This window comes from Muscardinus avellanarius (assembly GCF_963383645.1).
Source record: "Muscardinus avellanarius genome assembly, chromosome: 3".
Taxonomy (NCBI): Eukaryota; Metazoa; Chordata; class Mammalia; order Rodentia; family Gliridae; genus Muscardinus; species Muscardinus avellanarius.
In genome coordinates, this window is record NC_137788.1 from 11,578,915 (window position 1) to 11,599,312 (window position 20,398).

General features: G+C 58.1%; 1 protein-coding gene across 2 annotated transcripts in view; it reads left to right on the forward strand.

Moving 5' to 3' along the window:
• KAZN (kazrin, periplakin interacting protein) overlaps positions 1-20,398 on the forward strand; it is a gene marked incomplete at both ends in the record, with an annotated part of 415,307 nt that overhangs the window by 349,406 nt on the left and 45,503 nt on the right. For both annotated transcript variants that reach the window (XM_080690664.1, XM_080690665.1), the window contains 4 exons: positions 5,388-5,524; positions 10,409-10,579; positions 15,327-15,516; positions 18,451-18,581. In XM_080690664.1, coding sequence (XP_080546790.1) covers positions 5,388-5,524; positions 10,409-10,579; positions 15,327-15,516; positions 18,451-18,581 — 629 coding nt within the window. The remainder of the gene's footprint in view (positions 1-5,387; positions 5,525-10,408; positions 10,580-15,326; positions 15,517-18,450; positions 18,582-20,398) is intronic.

Here is a 20,398-nt window from a genome sequence, read left to right on the forward strand (position 1 = left end):
CACAGCAAGCTCCGATGTCGGCCACTGGCTCCGGCGCCCGCCTAACCCCTCAGTAGGTTCCGATCACTGTCTCTGTGGTTATTATTTCAAAGGTTCCAGTTGTAATGTATCAGATCTCTGCCTCCCCTGAATATTGGCCACTGGCATTGCCACTGCCTCCACCGTTTCAAATCCTTCCCAGGCTCTTTTTCCACTCTGAATGTTGTCCAGTGTTCCTAAGCATGCGTGATGGTAGCATTCGACATTTGGTGTAATTTCTCCAAAAAAAAATAAAGTTGGTAAGATCCGGTTTCTGCTTCTCCTGAATACAAGTCTCCACCACCATCGCGGAGAACTCTTTCAACACCGCATTTCTCCTTGGTCTCCGCTAAACTCTCTCCTTACAGGTGATGTCTGAGATTCTTAACAATATAGAGAAATAGCAGTCCTCTTTCACGGCGAATTTTTCCATAAGTTCCAGTGCATTTAGATAAGTTTTGTCTGCATCTCCAGTGTCCTGGCATCCATAACGGCTTTCTTACCTCCTCTCCGATATTTTTCTTTATCTTTTTCTGTTCTGGGCCAGGTTTCTCCAGGGGTCTGCCGTGCTACGCGCAGTTCGGCTTGGGGCCCAGAGTCCCGCGACCCGGGCCCCATCTGGCGTGCCCCGCGCACGACCCCCGCCCAGAACCCAGCGTCTTACGGGGCCCGGTTTCTCCAGGGGTCTGGCGTGCTATGCGCAGTTCGGCCCGGGGCTCAGGGTCCCGCGACCCAGGCCCCTGTTGGTGTGCGCCGCGCGCGACCCCCGCCCAGAACCCCTTATTTTTTATTTTAAAGCAGAGCCTCACGAAGTTGCTGAGGGTCTGAGTTGCCAAGGCTGGCCTCCTACCTGTGACCCTCCTGCCTCAACCTCCCAAATACCAGGATTACAGACGTGCCTACCGCACCTGGCTTTAAATGGTTTCCTGGGGTGGGTGGTCAGAAGCGGCTGTTGGCAGAATGACCATCCTAGCGCCACTCTGGGGAGCTTCCTGTGTGGGGGCAACACAGGACCTGGGTGCTGTGGCTTTGAGGGGAAACATGCCCATGTCCCGACCTTGGGCCAGCACAGGGGGCCTCGGCACTCTCAGGGCCCCCCCCCCAAGATTACTTGAGCGGGGCACAGATGGAGAGACTGTGTCCAGGAGCTGACCGTCCAGGGCCCCACACTCTTGGCAATGGCCGTAAGTGCGACCAAAAGCCATGAGCAGATTGGATGCCGGCATCTTGGCGTACGTGACGGTGTCAGGGTCCCTTGCCATTTTTTCATTAATCTTTACTTGACATTCACTTCCAGAGGTTTGGCTTGCGTGGACTCAGGGTCCTTCCTGGTGGGGTCCAGCCTGGAGCTGGGCAGAGCCAGGGCCCTCCAGAGCCGCGTAGTGGAGCCTTCGAGGTGGGCCACAGCTGCCCGGATACGGCAGTCAGGAAGGGTTGAGCTGCGCATAGCCCTGCAAACACCGGGGCTGGGTTTCTCCTGTTGCAAGGACTCCTGGACAGGGTAGATGCCACCACGTGGGTGACCCAGGCGCCTTCTGGTTTTCTTTTTGCCCCTGTTCTTCCCAGGAAACACTTCTGTACATCTTGGTGACCAGAACTGTGGCACATGCCCCCGCTAGCCTCAAGGCGGCAGCTTGGGAAACTGAGTGTTTGGGTGGGCTACCTAGTGCCCCCAAATAAAACCAGGGCTCTTCTTTGAGGAGAAGGGTAGCAGGATACTCGTGTCAATGGTGTCAGCACCTCTCTCAGACTGTCAGCCACCCCAAAGGAAGGAGCTGTGTCTGGCTCATCCGTCTTTTTAAATTAGCCAGCACAGAGCCTGGCACACAGTAGGTGCTTAACTAACCGTGTGCGAGGGGTGGCAACTGATCTGAAGTCATAGGTCCCCTGCTCAAGGAGCCTCCAATCAGATGATCAGACGAGGGGGTCACAGCCCCTGCCTCCTGTAGAATTGGCCAGCATACTATACACACACATGCACACACGCACACACACACACACACACACACACGCACACACACGCACGCTGCACAGATGGTTGCAAGGGTTGGGGAGCACCAAGGTCCCTGGATGCCCTCTGACCAGGTTAGATGCTGGAGTTTCTTAAGGTAGGGTTCCCTGGTGCTGTGGTCCACTGCGTCACTGGCACAGAACTAGCCCAGCTGGGCCCCTCCCCCACCGGCAGGAGTGAAGGCCGGGGTCCCCTCCCTGCAGGCTCTGCGGTCCCCACCCCTTAAGGTTCGGCCCAGCAGGCCTGGAATTCCAGCCGGTGACCTGGCTGCTCAGCCATGCTGGCCCTGGGAGGACGGATCCCCCTGGGGGCCCGGGAAGCTTAAAGCTGGAATTCCAAGTCCACAGGAGCCCCAGCTCCCGGCCTCCCCACGCCTCCTTGCACAAGGCAGCCTGCCCTCCCATGGAGGGTAAAGGGCAGGACCATGAAGGGCCCCTGCGGGGTCAGGACACAGCTTCCATTGGGTGCCGCCCAGAGCTCGCGGTCCTCCCAGGTCTGGGCCGGTGCCAGCTCCAGCTGCTTCCCAGACACAGGCTGGGTGCAGGTCAGGGGTCCAGGACGAGGTGGGGTGTCAGAGAGGCCCGCCCGGATCCTTGACCTCCACTAGCCACAGGGCTGGGGACCCCTTGGATTCGGGGGCCTCATAAGGTAACATCAGGCCGACTGTGTGGGCATCAGGCCCAACGTGGCTGGGACGTCAGGGAGTGGCATGACCCTCAGGGTGGTGTCAGGTCGCTCTGACCACTCCCGCCACCCCTCCTCCGATGTCTTCTCTCGGGGAGGGGCGCAGGGCTGGGGACTCTGAGCCTGCTTGTCCCCCAGGACGCGGTTTCACGGGAGGGGGCGTCACGCTGCCTGCAGGCGGCAGCTGGGGCATGTGACGCTGTGTTTTGATTTGCTTTGTTTGAACAGCTCTGTTGAGACTTGATTCACACACCACACAATTGACCCACTTAGCGTCCACAGGCCAATGGCGCTCAGCACGTTCAGAGTCCGGGATCATCACAACCCCTGTCAGAGTACTGCTATCACCGCCAAGAGACCCCACGGCCAGGTGCAGTGACGCACCTGTAACCCCAGTACCTGGGAAGCCGAGGCAGGAGGATCGCAGGTTCGAACCCAGCCTTAGCAACTTAGTGAGCCCCTTTTCAAAATTAAAAATAACAAGGGCTGGGAATACAGCTCAGAGGTAGAATGCCCCCACGTTCAACAACCAGTACTGAAAAGGGAAAAGAAACCTACTACGCTCCTTAGCGGGCACCCCTGCATCCCACCACCCCACCCTAGGGCCAGGCAGCCGCTGGTCTACTTCCTGCTGGGTACATTCCCTCGTGTGAACCTTTCTCATAATAGAAGCACCCCATGTGTGGCCTTGTGCCTGCCGGCGTGCGGCGAGGGCCAGGCCGTCCTTTCTGAAGTCGCGTTTCGTTACACAGGTCTGTCTCACGTGGTTATTTATTCACCCGTTGCGGTACATTTGGACTCTTTCCGCCTTTTTGGTTACCATGGATTATGTTGCTAGGAGCATGTGTACACAGGGTTTTGTGTAGACATCTGTTTTCGTGTCTCCTGGGTCTCTGCCTAGGAGCCGAATCGCGGGGTCCTGTGGGGACCCGAGGTCTGATCTTTGGAGGAACTGCCAGGCTGGTTTCCGAAGCAGTGGCCCAGGTCCCTTTCCCCCGGGGTTGTGGCGCTCCGATGTCTCCACCCCCTCGCCGGCACTCATGACTCTCTTTTCTGCTTCAGCTGTCCCAGTGAGGGAGGAGCCCTGTGGGTTGAAGTTTTTGTTTGTTTGTTTTTACACTGAGGATTGAACCCAGGAGTGTTCTGCTGCTGAGCTATACTCTCAGCCCTTTTTACTTTTTTATTTGAAACAGGGTCTTGCTAAGTTGCTGAGGCTGGCCTCGAACCTGTGATCCTCCGCTCAGAGCCTCCCGAGTACTGGGATTACAGGTGAGCACCTCCAAGCCCGGTGTCCCTGTGGTTTTGATTTGTGTTTCCTTCAAGGCTAATGATGACCTTTTCGTGTACTTACTGTCCATTTCATGGGGAACTGTCTCATTAGATTACTCACACATTTTCAACATGGGTTGGCTTTTTCTTGTTTTTTTTTTAACAAATGGAAAATCTAAGCCGGGCGTGGTGGCGCACGCTTGTAATCCCCGCGCTTGGGAGGCAGAGACAGGAGGATCGCGCAGGTTCGAAGCCAGCCGCGCACACTGACTTAGGAGACCCTGTTTCCAAATAAAAATGTAAAAATAGGTCTGGGAGTGTAGCCCGGAGGTAGAAGGGCTTCCAGGAACCCCAGGACCACCAAAAAAAAAAAAAAAAAAAAAGGAAAATCTATTTTGTTATTGAGTTGAGTTGTAAGTTTTTTTTATATATCCTAGATATTAAGTCCCCTTATCAGACATAGGACAAATATTTTCTCCCATTCTGGAGGTGGTCTTCACTTTTTATCATCTCTATTTCTTTGTTCACTGCAGTTTCGGGGATCAAACCCAGGGCCTCGTGGATGCTAGACAACATGTTACCACTGAGTCCATCTCCAACCCTATCTTTTTATTTTCTTGACAGTGTTCTTTGAAGCACAAGGGCTTTGTTTTGGTTTTGATTTTTTATTTTAGGGGTGTGTTCAGAGGGGAGGGTGCTGGGGATTGAATCCAGGAATGTTCTACCGCTGAGCCACACCCCAGCTCTATTTTATGTGGATCCTATTGAAAATGGCATACATCCACACAGTGCTTAGGACCTCACTGATTTACTGAGGACCTCACTAAGTTGCTGAGGCTGACCTCAAACCTGCAGTCCTCCCGTCTCAGCCTCCCAAGTACTGGGATGACAGGTCGTGAACTTTCCCTGTCAGTTAAACCCAGCATCAATATCGCTTTTTGTTGCATAGACTTTTAGTGTCATCGCGCATGTTGCTATCAGACACTTCTCCCTAGACAGGAAACGGCAGCTGAGGGCCAGCCGGGCTGGGCTGAGTCCTCCTGCTGGGCTCCAGGTGGCCCTGGGGGCTCATTTCAGCAGAGAACCGGAGCCCCTTCAGCTTCTGGGCCATGGGGGACCCAGCCAGCTTAGGGCTGGGAAGGAAGCTTTAAGGAGGGCGAGAACCCCATCCGGGGGTCTTATAGACGGAGTCTCACTCGCCCAAATGCTAGGTGGCTCAATCTGATTGGTGAGAAGAGGACTCCAGATGAGGGGGCCCTGTGTCCACGCCCCGGGAAGGCCACTAAATGCCGTGGGAGCCGGAGAGAGACACTGTCCCCCTCCGACCACGATTTCTCATCTGTGAAAAAGGCGCCAGGCGAGGGCAGCAGGGGTCGGGGTAGCTAACGCGCCCTTCTGTCCGCAGCCATGAAAGCCGATCGGAAGCGCTTGAAGGGCGAGAAGACGGACCTGGTGAGCCAGATGCAGCAGCTGTACGCCACGCTGGAGAGCCGCGAGGAGCAGCTGCGGGACTTCATCCGCAACTATGAGCAGCACCGCAAGGTCAGCGGCTCCCACCCCGCCTGGCCCAGCCAGCCAGCGCAGGCTCCGCCCCTCGCAGACCCCGCCCCGCAAGGCCCCGCCCCCTCAGGCCCCGCCCCTCGCAGGCTCCGCCCCGCAAGGCTCCGCCCCTCGCAGGCTCCGCCCCTTGCATCCTGGGCACTGATGGATGAGGGCACTTGTGTGTGCAGAGGGCCTGGGCACCCCGAGAAACTCACACAGCCCCTGGACAGGAGTGCAGGAGTCCATCTGGTCATGGTGCGGACCTGCAGAACTGTGGATTTCTAGATGCGGGGCCAAGCATCCAGCCTGGTGCCTGGCACGCAAAGCCCTCAGTGGACGTGTGCGAGGCACCGTGTTAGTGCCACTATGATGAAAGCCTGAGGAACCCAGAAGCACCCAGGAGGCGGCAGCGAGCTCTGCCCACGGGAGGGAGTCCCGGGAGGCTCCGCAGAGGCGGTGACCATGAGTTGGGCTTTGTGGGCTGAGTAGGGGTTTGGAGTCAGATCATTGCAGGATTGGGTTTGTAAATATCTGTACAGTAGATGCAGCATGGCTGTGCCCAAAGGGATATTGACAGTTAAAGTGAAAAAGAGTCAAGCCCCAGCCAAGCATGGCTTTTTGTGAGCTGCTTTTGTCTGCAGAGAGAGTCTTATTAACCTTCTGGTGTGCGAGGCAGAAACCCTGCTGTCCAAGGACACGACACCTGGGACAGGCCTGTCGCCGGTGCGCACGCAAGCGGAAGTGGAGGGGGAGGTGCGGCCAGCCCGCAGCCTCTCCGGTGACAGAAGGTCCGAGCAGGTCTTCGAAGGTTGGGGCAACGCGCCTGTTGGACGAGTCGGGTCGAGGACCGCCGCCTCTGAGCTGTGGTCAAGGGGCCGGACGTCAGAGACCAAATTGGAATTTCGACGCTTGGTCCCCGCGTCCACTCTGGCTGTCACTGGTGATGCTTGCAGTCACCTCCATGAGCGCGCCTGGCCGGGCCACCCACGGCTCTGGCGGTGGTCTGGGGCTCCCCGCTTTTCTTTTCTGGGTGTCGCCCTCCCCTGCCTGCTTGGCATCACCGGCCACCACGGCCTGTGTCTGTCTCGTGAGCTGGGTCCCATAGGTCAGCCTTCCTGTGTCTGTCCTGTGTGTAGCAGCGAGTAAAGAAGCCCAGAGGAAGGACTGGGGCACCAGCGTCCACCTGCTCCGACTCTGACCTGGGAAGGGCTGGCGGGCTCAGGGTCCTTTGTCCCCGTTGCCCTTAGCTGCCAGCAGGCACTTGGTCCATAGGCTCCAGCTGACCCTCGTGGAGAGGACGGCGCAGAGCCCCTGCCCCCCTCCTCTGGCTGATAACACAGGTGCACACCTGTGTGGCGCTCTGGTATGCGGGCGTGCTCACCTGCACACTCAGTCATAGTGTCTATTTTGCTTTTCCAGGACTGGTAACTGAACCCAGGGGCATTCATTCTTCCTCCAAGCTACTCCTCCAGCCCTGGCTATTTTTTATTTTGAAACAAGGTCTCATAAAGCTGTTGAAGGAACGGCTGAATTGCCGAAGCTGGTCTTGAACCTGCTATCCGCCCGTCTTCAGCCGGCCCAGTGTTGCCACCACGCCCAGCTTCTCTTGTGTTTTTTAACGGCATGTGAAAGCTGTTTTTGTAATTTTGCTCTTACTTGGCAATAAGCCACAGGTACCAAGGGTGGGGCTGGGCTGAAGCTGCCGGTTAAGCAGAGGCCTCGTAGCCGCAGCAGCCACGGTGGCTTCCGGTGCCCCCAGCCGAGCATCACGTCACTTATGTCGATCGGCTTCACGATACCCGCCCGATTCACGCAGAAAAATGAAATTTGGAAAACACTCCAGTTTTTAATTTACTAGCTTGAACCTTGTCCCTCAGGTAGAGTCGCTCCCATGGCTCCAGCTCGCAAAGCAACAGCAGGATAACAGCCTGCAGTTCCTGCTGGGCCCAACCCCATCTTGCAGGCGGGGACTGAGCTCCAGGGCCTAGTGGCTGGCCCAAGGCCACCTGGGCTACTTTGGAGAAGCAGAAGCCACATGCCCCGGCTTTATTTGGTCCGTCCATCCATCCTTTCTTCCTTCTTTCCTTCCTTTCTTTCTTTTCAATACTAGGAATTGAACCCAGGAGCATTCTCCTTCAAGCTCCACTCCCAGCCCTGTGTTTTATTCTTTATTTTGTAACAGGTCTCACTAACTTGCCGGGGGCCTCACTAAGTAGATAAGGCTGGCCGCGAACCTGTGATCCTCCTGACTCAGCCTCCCAAGTATGGGGTTTATAAGCATGTGCCACCACACCCAGCTATTTGGCCTCTTACAAGATATTGCATATGGTAACTGAAAAGTAGTGTGAACAGGATTCTAGAACCCTCCAGCTCCCTGACCACCTGGGGCTAGGCTGCTCATCGTGCTTGGGGACCCGCCTCGTGGGGAGTGCCGCAGGCCTCAGCCGGGCCAGGCGGCAGGACTCCAGCCCCTGGCCAGCAGGGAGGCCAGGACAGCACCAGCTGCTGGGAGTGACGGGCCTTGGGCTGCCCGGGAAACTTCCAGAATTACAACATCCCAGAAAGCTGTGCCAAGCGCACACGCCCTGCCCCGTGGGTGTGGTTGGGAGGGGCCTCGGGGGACTCTCCGCAGTCCAGCTGGGAGGTTCTCATGGGCCGGGCTGGCTGGGGGCAGGACGCAGGTGACCTTGATGGTGAGGCCCCCGTGAACTGGCCTCCTTCCTCCCGCTCTGCCACCTTCCAGCTACCTCTGTCCCCTGCAGCCCCCTCCTCACCATCTCCCTTCCTGGGCTGCTTTCTGTCCCCACGTTGGCCCCAGAAGGCCTCAGCTCCGCAACTTAGGGACCCTGAGGGTCCTAGTATGCCTGGGACCCCAGACCCCAGCAGCCTGGCCAATCCTTCCCCCATAGATTCCAGCCACCCTGGACCGCCACCAGGTTCCAAATCCCCCTCCCCGGGGTGGGGGGGCTCCCTTCTCTTCCTTCCAGGCCTCGCTGTCCGCAGGGATGGGGGCCCCACCACGCTGCCTGGGCGGCTGAGGACTTTGTTGAACCTCTCCAGGCCTCGCGTTGCTCATCTGTGGAGCAGGAATAACCACAGTCCCTGCCCCACGGTTGAGTATGAGACTTAAACACCGTGACGTAGGCAGGCATGGCAGGGCGCCCTGTAATCCTGGTCCTCGGGAGGCTGGCACAGAGGATCACAGATTCAAAGCTGGTCTCCGCAACTTAGCGAGGCCCTCTGCAGCTTTGAGAGACCCTGGTTCCAAGTAAAAAATAGGGCTGGGGGTGTAGCTCAGTGGTAGAATGTGCCTGGGGTCAATTGCTAGTAACACACACACACACACACACACACACACACACACGCACAATATGTGTACACATACAACAATGCATCTGAAACCCTTAGTAGTGTACAGAGCACGTCAAGACAGCTGCTGCGAAGCCCTTCTCTCCTGCTGCCCGGAAACGCCGTCATGAGGAGGGAGGAGGAGGGTCCAGGCTTCAAAAGCCCCTTCCCACCCAGGGTATGGCCCTCAGTCTGCTCATGACCGACGGAACCAGCAGAAAGAGAGCCGCAGCGATCCTGAGGGTCCTGTGCGCCTTCCTCCTAACTCGGACATTTCCCGAGCAGCCCCGTGAACACCTGCCAGCTCCCCGGCCGTTCAGTCCCCACCGTAGCAGTCTCTAGTGCAAGCTTCCTGAGCGCAGAGTTCTGTCTTCTTGCCTGCTGAGGGTGTCTGTGGATGTTGGTTGAATGGCCGCCATCAGGTCTGAAGAAGAGAAAGGTCTTAGAGCGGGAGGGCCGCTGCCACTCACGGGTGGTCAGGGAAGGCTTCTTAGAGGAGGAGGCCCGAGGGGCGTGAGCCAGGTCCGCTGCCCGCCCAGCCCTGGGTAGAGCTCCACACGGACCAGCTCGTTCAGCCCCACGAGAGGACGCCAGAGTCCCTGCAGTGGCAGATGAGGAAACTGAGGCAGAGGTGACGCACGGCAGTCACAGCAGAGCCAGGATTTGGCCTGGGTTCCCTCTCTATCCGGAAACCAGGCAGAGACAAGCCGGCTCCTCCCGCTTCCTCCTCTTCTCTTAGCGTGTGGAAGCCAGGCCGGCCACAGGGAGGCCTTGAGTTTGCGCTGGACTGGGCAGGTGGGGCTGCCCCCTGCGGCAGCCACCCTCTCTGGGACACCTGCCATTTCACAAGTGCCCCAGCTGCGAGCGTCCAGGCCCCACTTGGGCAGCTGTGTCTGCTGCTGGCTTTGCCCGCGACTGGTGCCGCCGGCCTTCGGTCAGGCCTTGGCCTTCACAGCTCCGCGGGGGACCAGCTGCTTGCTGTCTTGGGGACAGACAGCTGGAGGGGGCGGGGTGCCTTTTCCCCTCATTGGCTGTGACCTGTGGCGTGGCGGCAGGACCTGTGCAGCCTGGACCACTGGGGGGGCGGTGGAGTCTCGTAGTCACCCCCATCTTCCTGTGCACACATGTTGTCCCAAACAGAACAAGGTCCCAGACACCTGCTGTACCCCGCTCTGACAGACTCCTTGATAGGTCGTTCCTCTGGGACACTATAGCCTTGACAGTTCTTGGAGAAACGCAGCATGGATCCCCTTCCCATTTAGACATGGAGCAGCACAGGCTTGCTTCCCCATTCATGCATCCATCCATTCATCCATCCATCCATCCATTCAGAATAGCGTTACCGGGCTTTGCTCCGTGAGTAAACGCTACAGGTTTCTCTGTTCCCATCTCAGCCAGGATTCGAACCCAGAGCTTTCCCTGTGCAGAGCCGGAGCTCCTGGCCGCGCGCCAGGGCCCTCCCGCCCCCCCCCTCCATCCAGGGGCGCCCCGCGCTGGTGGTGACCCCCGGGGCGCGCTCTTCTCCCCCGCCCGCAGGAGAGCGAGGACGCGGTCAAAGCGCTGGCCAAGGAGAAGGACCTGCTGGAGCGGGAGAAGTGGGAGCTGCGGCGCCAGGCCAGGGAGGCCACGGACCATGCCGCGGCGCTGCGCTCGCAGCTGGACCTCAAGGACAACCGGATGAAGGAGCTGGAGGCCGAGCTGGCCATGGTGAGAGCCCGCCGGGCAGCTCCGCAGCGGGGGAGTGGCGGGTCTGTCCACGGCCCGAGTGGGGAGCACGGACGGGAGCACTGGGGAGGGGATGCAGGGCCCAAGACCACGGGCTCCGGTGGCCCCCAGAGCCGGCCACAGCCTCTCGCCCACCCACCCGCCTGGGACCCTGAAGTATGGGGACCTCCACTCTTCTGTATTTCCCAGGCTACTGCTAAAAAAAAAAAAAAAAAAAAAATTAGGTTTTTGGGGATTCAAAGGTATATATTTTTTTGTTTAGGAAAATTTGGGGAGGAAATATGCCAAATATTAACATAAGTTATCTCAGAGTGGTAGGATTATACATGACATACAGACAGACTGATGGGTTGATTTGGTCTATTTTTATAGTTTTTTGTTGTTGTTGTTATTCTAGGGATTGAACCCTGGGACATTCTACATCTAAGCTACAGCCCGGCCCTTTTTATTTATTTATTTAGTTAGTTAGTTAGTTTTGAAACAGGGTCTCGTTAGGTTGCCGAGGGTCTCACTAAGTGCTGAGGCAGGCCTTGAACCTGTGATCCTCCTGTCTCAGCTTCCCAAGTACTAGGATTACAGGTGTGCCCCACCATGCCCAAAATATACCAAAATATATTTGGTCTAGTCTCAAATATATTTGCAGCACAATTGTCAAACTTGGGGTTGTTAAGGCTCCCCTCACCCCCAAATAAAAAACAACCCTCAAAGCCCCGCCCTTTGTGGCTCAGAGGCCTGGGGTGCGTGCGCGTGTGCCGGGGTGCAACACAGCCGGGCTGGTGGAGAACCGCACCCCAGCCCCGCCGTTCCTTGCTCCTGGGCCACCCCAGCCACTCGCAGACCTTTCCAGGTTTGAGCCCTTTTTGTGAGCAGGGCAGGCGAGGGTCTTCATTACACCCTGCCTGCCCCACAAGGTGGCTGAGTAGGTTCAGAGAGCTCGTGGCCAGGTGGAGGTGTGGGGCCCCAAGGAGTGGGGCTGTGTGACTCCTTAGACAGCCTGTGGCCGTCCTGCAGCGTGCCCTGTCCTAGCACTAGGGTGTGGTTAGAATTGTGGGCTCTGGTGTCCAAGTGACCTGATAGTTTCCTAAGGGCACCCGGGCCTGGCCGGTCTCCTTGTCCAATGCTGACCCCTAGCGGTGAGGGCTGTCCAAGCAGGAAGAACTTCAGCCCCAGGGCTGGACCAGAAGGAAAGATTCAGGTGAGGCTGCTGTGGGCACCCCAGAGACATCCTGGGTCTCTGGATTGGGAGCAGGCTCACCCCGGCTTCCATTCCACCATGCTCGGCCAGAGCCTGCTTCTGTTCTGACTAGAAAACGTAGGTTTTTGCCTCTCCTTCCTCCTTCTATCAGGCGTCAGACAGCCTTGCTGGTGGGGGCATTCGGCGCTCAGGGTGGCGTGCTTGTTACAGCGTCAACACAGACACCCAACCTGAGGTTCTACTTTGAGCCGTGACAGCCCTCATCTTGTTGGGGCGCCCACCTGGCTGCAGGTCCCTCCCACCTGCAGAATTTCACAGCCAGGCTTGCAGGCTCCGGGCTGAGTTATTGGTGGACCCAGCCCCTCACCCCTGCCCTAGTGACCAGGATGGATAGAAAGAGGCTCTTCCCTGGGGGATCCCACAAGTGACCGAAAGCCGCTGTGGCTGGCGGACATTGGAGGGCAGCTCGGGAGCGGGCAGAGGCCAGGGCAGCTGCAGAGTGGGGGCGCCAGGACTCTAGGCGGGGATGGTCTGCCCCACAGCTCCCTGCTGAGGAGAACAGGTGGGACATCATGTCCTCTGATGGCATTTCACCCCGATTAAAAAAGAGCTCAGTCCAGCCCAGCTGTCCAAATGGCCCATCTTGGGTCTCTTGTCTGCCGTGCCTGGAATGTGTCTGGCTGCGGCGGCTAGTGCTGGGTAAATTCTTAAGTGACCCCACGGAGCGGGAAGCGGGTGTCAAGAGGGGCCCTGCCTGGTGCTGTGGGGTGAGTGGGCCCAGCCGGGACTTAGCACTCATTTCTCCCCGTACCCGAGAGGGACCCGCTTCCCTTGGAGAAGCCAGAGCGGCGTCTGTAGATGTTTTTCAACATGCAAAGCCCTCTCTGGCGTTTGGTGGCAACAGTGGCGCCCTGAGGCCCGGCCATTGGTCTTCCCTTGGTACAGGGACAGCTGCTGTAACAGCTCCCAGCGGGACGGTACCCAGGCCATTCACCCTCACGGTTACACTGACTCGTGGCCTGCTGGGAGGGGGGGAGGGGAGAGGAAGAGATAAATAATCCTTACTGATATATAATTCATATACTATGAAATTCACCCCTGTAAGATGTACATTTGTTTTGGGCACTGGAGATTGAACTTTGGAGTCATTCTGTCTCCAAGCCACACCCCCAGCCCTGTTGTTTTATTTTTTTATTCCGAAACTGAGTCTCACTAAGCTGCGGAGGGCCTCGCCAAGTTGCCCAGGCTGGCCTCACACCCGTGATCCTCCTGCGATCAGCCTCCCAAGGCCTGGGGTGACAGGCATGTACCCCCACCCCTGGCAAGATGTGCTGTTAAGCGGATTTTAGGATGTCGACAAGTTGTGTGACCGTCACTGCCGTCTGATTCGAGCAGGACACCCTCACCCAGCAACAGACTCTTGGGTGACATGTAGCTTGGCACTATTCCTGGCTTAGGGGACCAGGCTCTGAGTGCAGGGGCTGCCCAGAGCCACCCCGGGAGTTGTGCAGCTGAGCAGATTGGGTCATGCCCGGGCCTCAGGGTGGGAGGCCTCTGGAATGACAGTGGCCAATGGCCCGGAGGAGGGCTCCCCTCACCGGCCCGCATGCGCCCTCAGGAGTTCCCCATGGGCCTCCCCAGTCACACGGGTAGCCCTTACTGGGTTGACATCGCACAGGGTTGGAGTCACTTGTGCTCAGCTCTGAGGCAGCCAGCCCTGCACACACCACCACGGGCCGGGCCGCTGCCTTCTTGGACCACCCTGAGCCTCCCCCAGCATGCGCGGAGGGCGAGGTGGAGCCTGCGCCTCCTCTGCTGCTGGCGCTGCCCCTCTATGCCAGAGGTCGGTGGACCACCACCCTGTTGAGGAGAGTCTGGCTGTTAATCTCTGTGTTTATTACGTGCAGAAAGACCATAGCCAGTCAGTCTGCAGCCCTATGGGCTACTGCAATGCCCCAGCCACGCACCAGAGTCAATGGGACTGCGAGCCTTCTGGTATTTTCTCTGAAGGGTCCCGCCCAAGAGATTCCCTAGACAAGCATGCCTCCCTCTCAAAACTGGGCAGAGGACTCAGGTTAGGCGCGTTCACGGCAGGCCATGGGACCAGGCATCCTCGGGGCGAGGGAACTGGGATCCCTGGTGGCCTCTATCAGCTGGTCCTGCAGGTATTGGGAGCTGCTGTTGCCCCAGGCAGAGCATGGTCCCTGCCACCCCCCCCCCCCAGTCTCTTCCCATCCTTAGGCGTCAGTCATCCTGACTCCTCCTTCCTGCGACCACCTGCTGAATGTGACAGTGGTCCAGTGACTCCTCCTTCCTCCAGAGCATCTGATTGTGGGCCAAGCGCTCTCCATGGCAACCAAGAAAGCGAGGGAGAGACTGTCACCATCCCTATCAGCCAGATGGGGACACAGCGCAGAGAGGTGAAGGGCCTCTTCTAGGAGCCCACAGCTGGGAAGCGGCAGGCCTGGGTCAGACCACGACCCCCTGATACCTTCCTAGTACACACTCTTTTTCCCTAAAGGCATTTGAGATCACTTCTAACAAAAGCCACAGGACTTGGGAGACTGAGACAGGAGGATACCAGCTGCAGTAACATAGCGAGGCCCTCTGCAACTTAGCGAGACCCAGTTTCCAAATAAAAAATAAAATAGAACTAGAGGTATATAGCTCAGAGGTAGAATGTCACTGGGTTCAATCCCCAGTACCACCACCAACACACACACACACACACACACACACACACACACACACACACACACACGCACGGAGCAGGAGGCTACTAATAACACAACTAAAAGATTTCAGAGGCTGGACAGAGAAGGCCGTTGGCCATGCCCGAGCCACACACCCGCAGGCTCCCTCCTGCTCCACACATCTCCAGGTGGGGTTCTGAGAGCAAGACGTTCGCAGGGCCCCCTCCCACTGGTTGGTGGCGGTTGTGACCGTCCCCATCTTCTTGATGGTTCTGCCGCGAGGCAGGTGTTTGCACCTGGCAAAGAGTTAAGTGCCGGAAGCCAAACACGTTTTCCTTGCACCTGCATCAAACCCTAGAGAACTATAAAGAACAGGTGGTGGCAGCCGGGCGTGGTGGCGCACGCTTGCAATCCCAGCATTCGGGGGGCGGGGGAGGCTGAGACCGGAGGATCGCAGTTCACAGCCAGCCTCAGCTACTTAGCGAGTCCCTTCACAACTCAGTGGGACCCGGTTTCAAAAATAAAAAGACTAAAAAATAGGGCTGGGCTGTAGCTCAGAGGTACAATGCCCCTGGGGTCCATCCCCAGTACAGCAAAAAAAAAAAAAGAATGGGTGTGGGCGTGGTCTTGGACCCCTTCTCCACTTGCAGGGCCCTGTGGCTCCCTGTGGCCCTGGAGACCCCCAGGTGAGGGTCCCGGTGCAGGAGCTGCCCAGGCCAGTGATTGGCGGCACAAAGGCAGGGTACTCGGCTTCATGCTTGGTGCTAAGGGCACAAGAGCAGCAGCCCCGTGAGACCCTCGGTCACGCCCTCTCCTTCCTGTCCCCTGGCTCTCTCCCCAGGCCAAGCAGTCCCTAGCCACGCTGACCAAGGACGTCCCCAAGCGGCATTCCCTCGCCATGCCGGGCGAGACGGTGCTCAATGGCAACCAGGAGTGGGTGGTGCAGGCCGACCTCCCGCTGACCGCGGCCATCCGCCAGAGCCAGCACACCCTCTACCACTCACACCCCCCCCACCCCGCAGACCGGCAAGGTGAGTTGGGCCTGGCCCTGCACGGCTTCCAGGGGCGGCTTCCAGGGGGGGCTTCGGAGACCGCGGGCCCGGCAGGAGGGAGGCTTTGCCAGGGACAGTGTGGACACCGTGGGCTCTTGTGACTGAAAAGACTGATAGACATCAGGCATCGCTGGATCCAGAGGTTCAGGCAACAGCCGGCTCCCTCCGATCATTTCTCTCCATCTCTAGGCTCTGCCCACCTCCCTTTGGCCTCATCTTTGGGCCTCCTCTTCCTACAAAGTGGCAAAACAGACTGCTTGCATAAAATGAGTCCCTGATTTCTAAATTCCAGATTGCAGCTAAGAAGTAGAAAGCTCAAAAAAGTCAGCAAATCATTAGCATAGTGGTCGTTATTTTTAACCAGTTTAACTCTTAAATGAAGAGTCAAACCACCCCAAATAGATGAGATTTCCACATATATTCTGTGTAAGGGCCAAGCAGTTCGACATTTAAGGCCATTATAGCCCAAAAGTCTTAAGAGAAACTATCTCTTCCTCCTCTATCCACATCAGATTCCAAAGCAAGAGCCTGATTGGCCAGAGTGTGTCACATGCACACACCTGAGCCAATCACTGTATCTAGGGAGAAGGTATCCTGACTGGCCAGCCTGGATCACTTGGTCAACCCTAAACCAATCACTGTCTAGGGAAAAGCAGGCATTCTGATTGGCCAGCCTGGGTCACACAGGCAGTCTACTAGGGGAGGGCAGCTCAGCCAATCACAGGGCACACAAGAAGGCCAGCTGTAAATATCACAGGTATCTGCCCCAGATACTTCACAGGAAGGCCTGCTGTCTGGGCCGTGTCCACACCTACTGCCCGTGGCACATCTGTGAGCCACCTGGCTTCCATGCTGCGTCCCTCCCGCAGTGGCTGCCCTTGTGTGACAGGTACAGGTTGGGAAGGGACACCTGGTAGCAGCCGGTGCACCCGGGTCCTTAACTCTGGGCTTTCCACACCCCCATGTGCACTGGGGGCAGGAACCGGGGCTCTGGAGGCCGCGAGCAGAGCTGGCCTTGGCAACCGACAGGAGATGCACTGACACAGCCCAGCCCCCGAGGGCCGGGCCGGGCCAGGCAGGGAGAGGCCGCGGCTCCTGATGTCCCTTGTCTAGCCAGCGGGCGAGTCACTGGGCAGAGGGACACAGGTCACTACTCACCCTGCTGGGCCCGAATCCTGGCCCTGCTGCTTACTGGGGCTGTGTCCGTGACCTCGGTCAGGGTCCTTCGTTTCTTGTGCTGGGGTCTCAGTGTGCAGTGTATATCAGGTGTCTGTTTACTGAAACTTCCCTCTGCCAACCTGACCTCCAGCTTCCTGTCTGCTGTGGGGAAGATAAACTAACATTTCTGGAAGGGGCCAGGTCAGTGTTAGCTGCTGTCACTGTCCTGATTGACCAGTGGCCTGGGGCTTTAGAGCCCTGACAGTAAATAGAATCCGAGCCCTCCCTGTGTAGCATAGAGCAGCCCCCCTTTGTTGTCTGGCCCGAGCAGGGGTGCCTTTTGGAGGGGCTTCTGAAGGGAGGCCTGGCATCGGAAGCCAAGACTCAGAGCTGGAAGAGCTCATAATAAAACCACTCGGGTCCAGCACCCTCGTCGGGCAGGGAGACTGAGCGCCCTCGAGGGCTGCCGCGTACCCTCCCGAGGCCCCCGGGTGCCACCAGCTCTTCTGGATCCTGGCCAGCGGGGTGGCAGGAGGACAGATGGGCTCGGGGCAGTGTTGGAATCACAGGATGACAGCTGATCCCCAGTCATCTGTATCTGCGGCCACAGAGCCCATGGATGGAGCCGGCTCTGGACAGGCTGCTCTCTGGGACCTTCCTCCCCCAGAGTCTCTTCCTCACTCACAGCTGACACCTCCTCCTTCTCCAGGAAGCCTTCGGGGCTCTCTGCTATCCCTGGGCCCTCTGTACTCCCAGCACTGTAGTGCACCTGTCAAATGTACCACTGTTCTGGGGGGTGGCTACCACTGTTGTCCCCATTTCCAGATGAATAGAACTGGCCCAGAGAGGGAGGGAAGCTTGCCCGAGGCTACACAGTCCATAGGCTAAACTCACCTACATAGAAGCTGACTCTGTGCAACACACTCTCCGCACCATCTCCCCACTGGACCACACAGCTGATATTGGTGGAGAAAACTGACCCTTTCAGGAATATCTGCACAGATCAGGCACTCCAGTAACAGAAAACTGCCTTCCCATGCAGTGCTGGCACCCGCAGGCAGGGGGCAGCTGCTGGGGGGGCCGGGGGGGGGCTTCTGAGCTGGGCCTTTCGTGCCCTGCTCTTTATTGAGCACCTACTATGTGCCGGGCACCGCGAGGCCTGGGATTCAACATGGATAAAGGGCACGGGACGCCTGCCCTCCCAGAGCTGACATCGTCAGTATGCCGGGGACCACACACACATAAATAAACCAGCCAGCACGCTCAGGGGTTGTAATTAGCACCGGGAGAAAAACCGCCAGGAAGCAGACACTTTCGTGGGCAAAAAAAGGGGGTAAGAGCAGTGATCTTGGAAAGTCTCCCTCCTGCAGGCTGAGGCAGGAGGGAGACGACGACGGGCCAGTCAGAAGGCCATGTGGTGTGACTGGCTCACGGTGACAGCACGGGGGCCGCTTCTGAGCCTGGACTGCGGGGGAGTCTGAGGGGGAGCATCTTTACCCCCAATATGGCGAAATACCTCGGGCTCTGAGTGGAGGCAGGGAGGCCCATGGGGAGGCCGCTTGAGGCCGTGTCTCGGAGGCACGGCTCGTGGTCGGGCTGGGGAGGGGCTGGCGTGACCTCTAGGTCTCTCTGGGACTCTGCTGCGCTGGATCCAGAGGGCGGGGCGGGGTCTCCCCAGCAGCCTGCGGGGTGAGGGCAGAGTCGCCCGCAGGGACCTCTGTCTGTCCGCCCCTCACTCACCGTCCCTCCTTCCAGCGGTCAGGGTGAGCCCCTGCCACTCCCGGCAGCCGTCCGTCATCTCCGACGCGTCTGCTGCTGAAGGCGACCGGTCGTCCACGCCGAGCGACATCAACTCCCCGCGACACCGGACGCACTCCCTCTGCAACGTAAGGCCAGCAGCAGCGGGCGGGCGCCCTGCCCGAGCCGGGGTGGGGTGGCCGCGAAGCGCCCCCTCTTTCCTCTCGTCCACCAGGGGGCGCTCTGGCGAAGGCGTTTCCTGCCCTGTGCTTTCCTTTTGCAAGAAGTGGTGGGGAGAGAAGGAAATGAGGCCCGTTGGCTCCTTGTGTCCGGGAGGGCGAGGAAAGACCAGAGGAAGGCGGGCCTGGCTCGGCCGCGGGGTCTGTGCAGCCTGGACTTCCACCGGTGGGCCCGCTCCTGGGGAGCCGGGGCTCCCCCCCAGAACTCGGGGCCTCACAGGACCACCCGTTGCCCTCTCGTGCCAGCCCCCCCCTTCACCAGTAGGCGCGATTGTATGGATGTTTGTTTTTGTTTGGTTGGTTTTTGCTTCCAGTTGTTTGGCCATGTAGTTGCCTCTGGAGAGGCAAACATGCTCTCAGTTTGTTTACTTGTTTATCCACTCAAACACGTTCTGATTGCTTATGGGCACCAGCTGCTAAAAGGCACCAGTCCCCAGCCACCTAGGTCTTGCTGGTGCAGCAGGCAGATGGGCTCTTTAGTCTATTTCCCATAACTATAACAAAGCGCCTGAGGCTGGGTAACTTATAGAGAGAAGAGGTCTATATAGCTCCCAGTTTGGGAGGCTTGAAAGTCCACTCGGCTTGGGGCCAGCTCTAGCGAGGGCTCACCTAGCTGCATCCCATCATGGCGGATGCTCAGGGGGAGATCACATCTTGAAGCCAGAGAGGGGGGTCCTGCTCTTGTCTAAGAGCTACAGAGTCCCCAGAGTATGACCTTAGTCCCTCCATGAGCAGGGCCCCAAGGATGCCCATTAGGCTCCACCTCTTAAAGGCCCCTCTACTTCCTGTCACTGCACTGGGACCTGGGCTCCAACATGGAAGTCCCTCATGGTGGGCCAAGCATCTGGTAAGCAGTGGCTCAGGGTGTGGGCGCCACTTTGAATCCTTGTCCCATCACATGGTTGGTAACACGGGGTGCCCCATGCCGTGGGCGCTTAGGCCTTCCGATGCCCGCAAAAGCTTTTTCAAAGACTCAGTTAACGTTGCTTTATTAACCGAGACTAGAAGAAGCGACGAGGCGGACGCTTTGGGAAACAGACAGAACCATCCTGGCTGATGCTATGATTATCTACCGGACTCGAAAAAGCCGTTAGGACTCTGAAGCCAGTCTGGGTTGGAAATCAATATAGGGAAATCACTAACTTTCTTAGAGTAGAAAAAGAATGATTGAAAAAAAATTAATCCACAGTAAGAATGAGAATCACTTATAAAGATAGCTGAGACTAAAGAGAGGCTTCCTGGCCCAGTGATGTGGACAGGGGTCGCTGACCGCTGCCCCGGGGCCTGGCAGCCCACACGGGAAGGGCGAGAGGGCGCATGCAGCCTGGGCCCTGCCCGGGGCTGAGGCTACAGGCAGGAAGTGTGCTCTTCTCTTGTCCCCAGGAGAGAGTTCTGGTGACAAAGGCTGCCTCGGCTAACAGGGCTAAGGCCATGTGGGCCATTCAGGGGACCTCTGGCGTTATGCTCTGATTTAGGAAGAGCCCTGTGGAGTTGTACCTAGAGCCACCAGTGCCCAGACTTAAGTAGAGAGGCCCAGCCTCGGGCCAGGCGTCTGTGGCCTCCGTCACATCCCAAACCAGACTGCCTTCCCAACGGCCATGCTTTAATTTACCTGGCGGGCCCCAGGGGCTCAGACAGCAGGTGCTGCTGGAAAGCCCACTTCCCCAGGGTCTCCCTGAAGGCCTGGGGGAATACGACCGGTGTGGGCCAGCCTCCCGCCCCGCCAC